Source organism: Idiotropiscis lumnitzeri, chromosome 8 (assembly GCF_059441095.1).
Source record: "Idiotropiscis lumnitzeri isolate Australia: NSW breed Sydney's pygmy pipehorse chromosome 8, RoL_Ilum_1.0, whole genome shotgun sequence".
Lineage (NCBI taxonomy): Eukaryota > Metazoa > Chordata > Actinopteri > Syngnathiformes > Syngnathidae > Idiotropiscis > Idiotropiscis lumnitzeri.
This window is the reverse complement of record NC_142398.1, coordinates 13979828-13991341: the sequence shown is the minus strand read 5'-3', so window position 1 is coordinate 13991341 and position 11514 is coordinate 13979828. Positions and strand designations below refer to the sequence as shown.

General features: G+C 40.5%; 3 protein-coding genes across 3 annotated transcripts; 1 reads left to right on the top strand and 2 right to left on the bottom strand.

Moving 5' to 3' along the window:
- Positions 1-11: 11 nt before the first annotated feature.
- Positions 12-5215, bottom strand: LOC148332293 (cysteine-rich hydrophobic domain-containing protein 2). The gene is made up of 6 exons (XM_088302604.1): positions 4873-5215; positions 3986-4040; positions 3741-3896; positions 3594-3650; positions 2764-2823; positions 12-2400 (listed from the first exon to the last, which is right to left on the bottom strand). The coding sequence occupies exons 1-6, from the start codon at positions 4998-5000 to the stop codon at positions 2350-2352; spliced, it is 507 nt and encodes a 168-aa protein (XP_088158730.1). The 5' UTR covers positions 5001-5215; the 3' UTR covers positions 12-2349.
- A 1054-nt stretch (positions 5216-6269) lies between these two features.
- On the top strand, positions 6270-8047 carry rhbdd2 (rhomboid domain containing 2). Its single transcript, XM_088303705.1, has one exon. The coding sequence runs from the start codon at positions 6514-6516 to the stop codon at positions 7471-7473; it is 960 nt and encodes a 319-aa protein (XP_088159831.1). The 5' UTR covers positions 6270-6513; the 3' UTR covers positions 7474-8047.
- On the bottom strand, positions 7882-10612 carry LOC148332291 (OCIA domain-containing protein 1-like). The gene is made up of 8 exons (XM_088303706.1): positions 10435-10612; positions 10176-10260; positions 9778-9831; positions 9647-9694; positions 8968-9097; positions 8719-8873; positions 8090-8251; positions 7882-7998 (listed from the first exon to the last, which is right to left on the bottom strand). Exons 1-8 carry the CDS (start codon positions 10486-10488, stop codon positions 7961-7963), a joined length of 726 nt encoding a protein of 241 aa, XP_088159832.1. The 5' UTR covers positions 10489-10612; the 3' UTR covers positions 7882-7960.
- Between the last annotated feature and the right edge of the window lie 902 nt (positions 10613-11514).

The following is an 11514-nucleotide window of genomic DNA, read 5'->3' as shown; positions in this document are numbered from 1 at the left end:
AACGACACAAAGTAGTTATATGTGTTTACTTCTTTCATTGAAGTGGAATAGCTGGAAGGGGAAGGGTGGGGGTGAGGGTAATACACTATAAAACAAATATTCAAGTACTGTGGTATAACCATAGAGAATACCCTGACTGTGCTACATTTTTGTTAATGATCGATAATGATAATCCCCTGAGTGTGACCCGCACCCACACGCTGCTTAGTTCCAAGGAGGGATGGACATCATTGAAAAATAAAGCTAACCTTGTCCACTCTGTGGAATTAACAAATACAATCAACAATTAGTTACATTTGCTCATTCCCTCTAAAATGTAATCAAATGTCCATCCCTACTTCCAAAATCTTGTACAAAGCAAACCGTTCACAAGCCGTACCTCGTCACAGAGCGTGTTTAAACAGGAACGCTTATTAAACAGTTGAATGATAACAGCGATGCTCTTCAAAGTGGGACATTTCCAAAATGTCATGAAATAAAATGAAAGGTAATTCTATGACAGCAGTGGGAAGCTACATGTACTGAGTTGTAAACTAAAAATGAAAAAAAAAAAAAGTGGCTTATTACCACGTTAAGCCACCTTTAGTAAATTGGCTACTTGAGGCGGGGGGGGAATCAATTCTTATTTTCTCATCTGGGCCACACTCACAGCTGTAAACCTCCCTCAGGGCGAGAAAATAACAAGGACAAGGCCATATGAAGAACCACAACCATCGTGTGCTTTTACAGTTGACACATGACTACACACTAAAAGCAGTTGGAAGCGCCAAAGACGAAAAATACACCAAAATGTATTAAATAGGAACTCAACTTTGACTTTTTGCTTTTTATTTAAAAAGATTTGGAAAGCTGTTCCGCATTTATCTGACATGAGTCAGCGCACTTGTAAAATCAGACTTTTTTTCAATGACTGCCTAACGTTTCATCAGCTCGATGTCAATGATGGTGAATAAATGCTAAAATGTGACTTCTAATTGTGAACGGAACACAAAACACGACGTCACGTGGCGCAGTGTTTATGGAAGCAAATATGTCCCCGTGTTCGTGTAGGTTTTTGTGGTCGCCATTGATGGACATATGCTGATCACGTACTTTACCACAAAAATTGGCCGATCAATCGGAGCACCACAAGTTGTAAAGCATCTTGGTTTTACCATTGACCGTTTTCTGCTCTTTCGTTCAGCATTTGTCATCATTTGATGACGCGCAAAATAAACACGACCTGCAGTTGCCTTGGATATATATGGTCACTCTCCTAAAATAAATGGGGCCATGCCATTTCTTTCGCAAAACTCGAAAAACTGAACCAAATTCTGATTATATTGTTAATCATTTAATTTTAGGGGTAGAATTGAAAAATCTATTTAAGGATGTTGCCCATTTTAGCAGAGGTAGCAAACATCCTGAGATGTTAAAAGCAAAAAAAATTATTTTGTCAAAAGGCCATTATTTTGAGAGTGTGACGATATGCGATTTATATCCGTTTTAGTCTGCCAGGTATTTTCCAGAGTTGTAGTTTAACTTTGTTTTTGTTTTCTTTTACAGGTTAACTAGTCTTCATACTTGTATAACTATGAATCCTTACTTTGTAGAGATGAGACAACAATTTGACAACTGTTCGACTTTGGAGGTTCCACCCTATTGCAAACATGTCACACACACTTACAAATGAAAAGAAAAAAATGCAAAAAGACGTGTTTGGCAAAAGATTAAAAGAAAAAAAAAAAAACTTGACCTGTGATGTGATGTCACAAAGTTTTTCCACAACATTGCTTTGACCAAAATGGTAAAAAAACAAAAACAAAACGGTCATCTCGTTATCGCCTACCTTCTTGTTGCCATGGCAACTCAGGGAAGGGCGTATGTTGTGTGGAGTGCAGTCACGACTGTGCGATTGTCTCTGGGTTCAGGCAACGCACAGTGAAGTGTGCTCAAGTGATGAAAGGCGACCAGAAGGATGTCTGCTGCTTCCTGAAACACACTTGAAGCTTCCTGTCCACGTGTCCTCTTCCAAAAGCACTGGTGGGTCGGCGCGAGCTGAGCTTCTAGCAGTGTTCCTGTCAACAAGGACACGCTGTGCTGCAGCCCGGAAACACGGAAGAGTTCCATTTCCGGCGCCAGTACTTAAATCCACACCGCCGCCAGATCGGGAGCTCGCCGGCTCGCCTGAATTCACTCATTAGGATGATGGGCTTTGTAGACCAACTAAGAGAAGACCGCCGCGCGAGAAGTCGCCCAAAAATAAAACAGAGGGCCGATGTCGCCCTGTAAACAAAAGAAACTTCCGAGTGATTCTTCAGGAAAGTTCGGCGGCAGCTCGGACGGCGACAGTTCTCAAGATCCCATCGGCTAGTCTGGTCTGAAGATGGGGATCTTCGGTAGGAATTCTATTAGGATTACCTGAGAGTGATGAGAGGAATAGTCATTTTGAAGTTGATTTTTGCCATACTTTCACTCTCACAGTGGGTAAATGCATCAAAAAAAAAAAATCATTCCACAAAAAAGATTCCAGCCTTTCCGCCTTCACACGCAATTTCTCCAGGAAATGCATTTTCTAGTTTTAAAATGTTCCAAAAAAAAATCACTTCATAAAAACGTATTCTTCTCACTTATTGATATAGGAAATTTCCAACACTGCATAAATTGGAAGTGCAACGCGTTTGACATTAAATGTTCTACTATAATCGTAAAATGAAATTACAGACTTTTCTGTTGTAGGTGAATGCTTTTCATTGGACAGTAGTAACAACACAAGTCACTTACATATTCCATCATGTTGTTGGATTCACACTTTCTTTTGTTCAGTCTCCAATGCAAACACAGCTGCAAAAAAATATATAAAAAATTCCAATGTATTCAATACACAACAGCAGACATCCCAACAAGGCCAAAAAAGTCAAATAGGGATAGTCCTCAATTTAGCTTAGTAGCAACTATTTTGCTTCATGTAAGTAACAATTAAAAAACAGCAGAGCTCTATAAACCTATTCTGCTGTAATTGTTACAGCAATGACTCCTAACTTGTAAATTAGGGCACGTGTAAGTCAAGGCACTGCTGTTTTTTTTTTTTTGTTTAGACAAATGAGAACTGGGTTGAAAATAGAGCTGGGCAATTAATCAAAATGTAATTGCGATAACGATTTTGGCTTCTCATGATTACAAAAACATAATCAAAGAAAAATGATTAATGTGCTGAATGACGCCATGTGTTTCCTCGTTCCTGCCCCTAAAAAGCCACGGTGTGCACAGCAAACAGTGGTATTTATTTGCATTTATTATTGTTGTATGCTATTATTTTAATATAATGTTACCAATTAGTTTTTTTCGTTTATAGTTCAAGTTTTATCCGTTTATATAGATACAAATTTTAAACATCAATGAATTGCTAATTATTGTGATTTGAATATCAATCCAGCCTCATCTGAAAAACTATAATAAGCATAGGAATTTATTATTTATTACAATTAAAATAATCATGCGACCATACAGCAAGTGCAAATTTGAAAATTGACTATGAGGTACAGCTGTAGAAAAAAATACATTAATTAAAAAAAATAAATTAACAAAAAAGCAGGGGTATGAAATTTACACACCTTGTGGTAGAGTCTGCTGTTCTCCCACTCTAGAAGTTTTTCTATGGATCTTCTTGTCTGGAAGAAAGCAGTGAAAAGTGTTTCTCGGTCAGGCCAGTGTGCTGTTCAAGTTCCAGTTTCACGTGTGTTCCCGCGCGTATGTATTACCCGCTTGCTGAGACAAATCACAGGCCACAAACTGAAGCCAAGCGTGCAGCAGCAGCACAGGCACCCGCACAAGAGCCAGCGCACGTTCACCGGCAGCGTCTTCTTCAGGCAGCTATTCACACGGTTGATGCTCGCTTTGAACTCCTCGGGTGCGACCTGACGGATTGTGTATCGATTATATTGCCACAATGAAAATATGAATTCTTAATATGAATACAAACAATGCATTTGACATGGGTACTCACCTTCCCCGTAAGCGCTGATGGAAATTCTGATTCAAATTTGTTGCTGAGTCCAAACCTGTAGAATTAAGGGGACACCAGAATGCTGTAGTAAATACCAACAAATAAAAATATAAGTAAAGCCAGCAGAATTCAAACAACATTTGTTAAATTTGGAATTTTTCAACTTTTTTAGAGACAATACACTCAATATTCAGACAAAACTTTTTTTTATTTTAAATACAATTGAAATGATTTTTTTTAATAACGTGCCTGCAGAGTTAGTCAAGATTTTGAGCGAGACATTTTAATCAGAGAAAAGATTAAACGTACAGCCCCATTCAAATTAAAAATATATACATGTCATCTTTTTTTTTTAAATTATTTCGATTATTCGCGTTTTATTAACTTACAAATGGACTTTATATACACCCTGTTTTTTCATAATTTCTTGGATTTTTTTTTTTAAAGATAATGAGCATTATAGAGCCATATCACATTAAAATTGCTTTAATGCGAAGAGCTCGCCCAACCGTAAAATCAGAAGGATTAAATAAAATGTAATGTAATCGCCAGAGGGCTGAATGCAAGACACTATTACTGTGCTCGTGGGTAACTATCTGCTCGCTAAGTGTGAAACAAAGTCAAGACTGCACCATTTTAACTGTGTGACATTAGTAGAAACAAACAGAAAGCGGATCAGTGAGAGGAGTCGTGTGCTCTAAAACGATACAAATATTTAAAAGGAGTTTGTACTTTATATGTTAGAGATCGGCTAACGGGCTAAACTCGTCGACAGGCGGATGCTAATCAGTTAGCATCCGTTTAGCAGCCCCACGACGGTCGCTCATCGTCACGCGACAACGTTTCAACTCTCCCCCACAATTTCACCCATCTCGTCGGCCACTTACACCGTGACGTGTCCGGAGCCTCGCACCACTACCGGATCCGGAGAGTACTTAAGGAGCTGCTCCTCCGCGGCCCTGTCCTCGTCCTCCTCTTCCTCCTCCTCGTAGATTTCGTCAAAGTCCTCCATCATCGCACGCACAGCCCCGAGACGAAGCGCCGCGCTTCCCGGTCGAGACGCCACCCGGGTGGACGCGATGCCGCTGTGCTCACCGAGAAGCGGCTCCCCTCAGGTTGCCAATTGGACAAAAACGGGGATAAATTCAAGCGAAAGCTGTCCCGCAGACGAGAGTTCACATCTCTTGAGCAGCAGGCTCGCAAGCAAAATATCAACATCCGCTGCAGTCGCCATACGACACCGGAAGAGCGAGCGAGGCGAGCTTCAACTTTTTAAGGACAGAAAAAAAACCCACCGCAGACAAAAACACTCTTGCATGGGGCCATTCGGTGCTTTTCCCGTCCCCATGTACCCATATAATGACTTAATGGTTTACCTAAAATAACATGCTAAAATGCTTATTTGCAAACATTTGATGATAGGTTGTAGTCTTATCATTAGCACAAAATAATATTCGGAAATGCACTCTCTCTCTCTCTTTCTCTCTCTCTGTCTCTCTTTTTCTCTCTCTGTCTCTGTCTCTCTCTCTCTCTCGCTCCCTCCCCCTCAGTCTATCTCTCTCTCTCTCTCTCTCTCTCTCTCTCTCTCTCTCAAATTATACTTCATGTTGATCTGACTCCACATTTAATAAATACAATTTTACCTAAATTGCATATATATATATATATATATATATATAATTTAATTTTCCTAGTATAACCAAGCTATTAGCATGAATGTCACGTGATGTGATATGTGCGTGTATATAAATATGATATGTGCGTGTATATATAATTTAACACTGCGTTTTGCAACTGTACTGTCTCTTACTTTGAAACGGTCAACCAGAAGTGCTTTTCTACGCCTGTCACTGTAGCGCACTTTTCATTTCAAAATCAAGAGCAAGAAACAATTTTCTCCACGCTCAGGCCATCAGTAGCCGGTACCAGGACCGCCAAAATATAATCCCATCGAGACTTTGTGTTATGAATTTCAAAATAAAAGCGTATAGACACTTGAAGTGGAAGTGAGATTTTATAAAACAAATACAATCTTAATCCATGACAGGTATACTAACAAAATAAAAAAAAACAAAACAACCAAACATTTTACACTCTTCTGATTTTAAAAACGATTCTGCTATCACTGCACTCTCTGTAACATTTAAGGAAGGCGGCGTAAGAGTTGCACCTATACCGGAAATCAAGAATCACCTGACTACTTCATTTGAAATCCACTACCGTAATAACCCATGACAGTCACACATCCATTATTTTGAAATTCGTAAGCGGAAATACTTCTAGACAAGCACAGCTTGGAAACTCCAATACCAAAATATGGAGTGAAATTCGTTTAACGCCTTGGTCAATGTATTTTTATCCACTCGAATATACAATTTTTGGTATTTTTAACTGAACAAGAATGCGTCATGCAATTGTACTTTAACGTTAATAACACTCCTTCCGGGATTCTGCCATCGTTTCCAGACCATTTGAGCGGCCGGAAGTATCTGAATTTTTACTTGTGTTTATAATCTCACGACCAAAAAATGAGCACGGGCCATTTAAGGGCGCTCGTCCAAGTTTGCAGAGATGCGGTTCCTACTATTACGAGCGGGATGTTCCTGATCACACTCACGTCGTGTGCAGTGTTTGTTCTCCAAACCTTCTCGGACTCGTTTCAGGGGAGCCTCAGTGTTGGGGCGAGTGTTTTTCTCAAAGGGCACCTACACACAATCTTCGCGTATCCTTTCTACCACAGAAGCCTCACTCAGCTGCTCCTCAGCATCTGCACCATGGTGCTCCTCAGTGGTAGTTTGGAGAAAGGCTTTGGCACTGTTCGCTTCCTGTTTGTGTGTATTCTGATGTCCGCCATGACAGGCTTGGTGTACGCCATCCTGGATCTCCTGCAGGAGAGCAATGGGCCCACGGAGGGGTTGGTACCTATGGCCCTTGCATGCGTGGCCCTAACCACCACGCACACAAAAATGACCAAAGCGTTCCTCTGTGGAGTCAGTTTCCCCACCATGGCTCTCCCATGGGTGTTTGTCCTCATCACCAGCGTCCTCATTCCTCACACGGTGCTCCCCTGCAGCATCATCTCCACTCTCATTGGATGGATGCACGGACGAGGATGGTTCTACTTTATGGACATCTCTGAGGCCAGGGCAGGCCTTGCGGAGAAGACGCCACCGTTCCGCTTGGTGAGGCGCATCAGCATGGTGGCATTTGTCCCAGCTTCCACAGAGGACAGGAGGAAAACACTCCTCCCTCAAATCAACCCAACACCTGGTTCCTACCCGGTGCAGGCCTATGCGCCAGCGTCAAGCGCCAACATGGCGGTTAGTGGCACAGCAAAGATGTATGAAGGTTGGCCGAACCCTGCCACTGGAGTATCTGGACCTGCATCCTTCTCTAATCCTCATGCCTCTGCACCGGGCGTCAGTGGGACAAGTCATGGACACGGCTGCGCACACAGCCATCATACTCACAGTCACGGGCATTTATAATTGACTTTTGTTTTATATGATAAATGCACATATATGATCATGCATGTAATCCTATTTTAATTAACTGTGACAAGGATGGAAGGATTGTTTTTTGTTTAGTTTTTTTTAGATCAAACTAGTCAAGATGAAGCAATTTCAGAGCAAAAATACATTATTTTCCATGAGAGTCACAATGTCGTTTGTGCGTAAACTCTTTAACTCAGTCAAATCCTATTTATTGTTAATGATTTTTCCCCCCACAAGATGCATGTTGAATTGATAACTAAGTCAAATCCGAAGAATTTGGATTTGCTCTTCTTTAGCGCACACCCTTACATATATCAGTGATACTACTGTGGAGCGAGTGTAATTGTATGTGTGCTATTCAGCTTTGGAGTGAAAAAACTTTCATCGATAATGACAGAAGTATAAGCACTTTGGTTTAATTGACAAGCAGACACCACCTTGTGCCACAAGATAAGTGAATTACATTTTTACACAAAAATACTCATTCTTCCCAGGTGTCTCCATAGATATTCTTCTTCACTGAAACATAAAGAGAAATCACTGATTCAACTTTTTTTCCATTAAAAATTTTTTTTAAAAAAAATCAAGATTTTTAATTTTTTTCTTTTACCGCTTTTTGTTGGTCTTTCTGGCTCTTTTTCAGGCGGAGTTTTGAGCATCGACTCAGCCTTTTGGGTGAGTGTGACCTCGTAGTTCTCTCGGTTTTTCAGCCGCAGGTCCTCATAGAGGATGGACTTCCTCTTGGGGTCGTTCTCATCCTCATAGGACTGAACTGCAATATGACACAACAGGTTGTCATTTACTCTTGTAGAAAAGAAATACTAAAGCATCTTTTCCAAGAGGAAGTTGTAGTCCCAACAACTGACTTGGTGGTCTCAACAACATCGTCGTCGTAGACTCACTGACAACAAACAAGCACACCCCAATATAACAGAAGGTATTTTTTTTACGCATTTTAACTTGTACTGCGCACCAGTTTGGCAGCAAAATATTTGGAAATTAAGTGACACTGACTTGAAAACAGTTTCCCACCACAACTTTGTTCTTAATTTTGCTTTACGTATTTGTACGGATAGATTCATGGAACAGGTTGAAAAAAATTGTGGATTGTGTTTTTTGTGACTAAACAGTGATATGCCCAGCCAGAAAGTTTCCTAATGCTAATGAGAAGACACCACAGTTTAACATCTTACAACATCTAAATATGGGCCAAGACACAAACGTCATCGCCAGTGTTACCTGGTACATTAAAGTCATCTGCGCTTTGCGTGGGAGCAAGTGCTTCTGGATTAAATCCATGTTCTGAGGTGGAAGTTGGCATCTTTGCTGGCTGGAACATGGTGTCATAGCTCGGAGTGCCAGGATCACTCAGCTCTGACTGAGCACCTTTCGGACTAGACAGGAAAATGACAGAATGATGTTAGGGGCCTGCTTTTGAGGGTTGCCCCCCCCCCCCCTCAAAAGTGTGGCGTTGGCGGTAGTGCACACAGGTGTGGAGACAATCCCGTCCTCTGTCTCAGGGCCTCTCCCAGAGGAGAGTTGTCCAGCCTCTTGAACTTCTCCTGACATGTCTTCATGTAAGACATCTTCCCTGCCAGGTAGCCACAGAAGCCAGCAACTGGGAGACGCAATAAAAGTCACATCCATCGGAATTGATGCTTCAATACAGACTGCTAGAAATTCTGAGATATCCTCCTGAAATCATATGAAATCTGGTTGCTTTGCACATTTTTAAAAAAAAGTAAATAAAAATACAGAGACTTAATTACTGTTGTTTTTCGAAAGCCATTTTTAATTTATTTTCTAATCTATCGAAGACTATTGTCAGATTCTAATATTTGCAAATAAATGAATTTACAGCACATATAGCATACCATACATTGTCAACATTTGTGTTAGCAACATGTCTTCACTCAAGAGGTTGTTTTCATCAAAACATTTGTCAGTCTGATCAAATTCTGTGTCTACAGTTTGAAATGTATGATGTATGCAAATGTAACATTACAGATATTGTGTTTAGAAAGTTTCATACGCTTCATGTCTATGGGATTAAAGTTACATTGAAGATATTTTTTCTTCATACAGCTTTTGATAGAACCAGTTCAAGAAACAGCTTGCATTTGTGTTAAACAACAAAATGTTTCTATCATCTTGTCTTCAAACTTACAGGCCACTTTCGGAAGTGATCCAAACCTTGGCGATGCAGAGAGAGACCCTAAGTGGAAACGGGGGTTATTTATTCAAACTGCTATCAATTTATGTCCCATAAGATAGCATATGTTTGGTATGTGGTCGTACCTCTGGCAATCAGGGCTTGAGTGATGGCCATGCTCACCACAGAGAATGGCACCGCTGCGAGGTAAGCATTATTTTTTATTTAATCAAGGAAATGCACACTTGCAAGCCATAACATTATAGCACTTAAGTGATTGACACAGTCAGCGAGGTTTTCACTCAACATTTAGAGTCGGGTTAGCAGCTGGTAGGAATGTGATTAAGTTAGTGCTGCTGTGTGTATTCAAAAGGAAAATACCACATTTCAAGCTTCAAACAAAAAATATAAAATTTGATTTTTTTGGGGGGGTGTAATACCACAAAGTGGGACGCAATGACAAGTACATATTCTACTAACTTAAAGAGCTTATCTGCTTTCGCAATTTTTTGAAAATACACATGTAGAGTGCTTCAGTACTTACACCTGTACCAAAAGCTCTCCGAGTTGCACTCTTTAAACACTCTCTTCTCCTCCTCGGTGGGGATGTAGTCGGTGCCCACGGGCGCCTGTTATGGGACCAACCGGGCACTTTAAATCTCGTTATTCCAAACACAGGTTTCATGACAATTTGGCGAGGTTCAGACGCAGTTTGTGGAGGCGCACGTCCTTACTCGGAGCTAGCAAGCTAAACGCGTTAGCACATGCGAGGGTCGGATAATACTTCTAGGCGTGCTGCTAACCTGAGCTCTTTGGCGCTGCTGCTCCTCATTAAAACCCGCAGGAGTAGATGACATGTTGAACACTTAACAAAAGCACGTTTGGTAGCCTTCAATGCATGTGAAATAGTAGGAAAAAATCCGCTACAAGTGGAGTGGCGTGTGTACCACTCTGTACAATGTCATTGCTGATTGTGACGTAACCCGGAAATGAAAAGGTGACATTTGAAGACATTTGCCGGACAGTGAATTACCCGATTCACAATTCTAATTCAAATAACTAAAAATATTTGTGACACAATTTTACGTGTATGTATTATATTGTGGACGATACAATTTAATAATTATATGTATGATGTTGTTTGGCAATTCATGTCTGAGAAATTGTTCACGAATGCCTTCAAGCGGCTGAAGTGGTCAATGTAGTCCATTGCCGCTTTCACTTTAATTTAGTTGCATTGTTCCCATAATAATTAACCGTTTCTGGTTAATGTCAGTTGTTTCTTGGGACAGTTTTAGTTCAATTTAGGATTTTTCAAAACATTGAAAAAACTGAAAATACATTCATGAATTAATTTTCATTGTAATCTAGTGTTAGTACATCTGCTTAACAGCCGAGTTTTGTATTCAAATATCAGCTCTGGCCTTCCTGAATGGAGTTTGCGTGTTCATTTTGTGTTTGCATTGTTTTCCTCCAGTTATTCCAACTTCTGCCAAGATTGAAAAACATGCACATGTTCATTGAGGACTTCAAACTAGCCCTACGAAAATGTGGCTATGAATGGTTGTATGTCTACACGTGCCCTGGGATTGACTGGTGACCGGTCCAAAGTGTATGCATCTCACGAATAAAGTTAGCTAGGATAGGCTCCAGTTTACCAGTGACCTCAATGGAGACACACATGCTTTAGAAAATTGATGGAAATTAAATTATGTAATAGCATAGTATGACCACTAGATGCTGCTGTTACACTAAATCACAACACTACACACACAGAACTTTGTACAAGTGTGACCCAAAAGGCCAAAGGCCAATGCATCCAATCCAATCCAAGTACATTAAAAAATAGGGTGGGCCAAATTACTGTATATTTCGTAAAATCC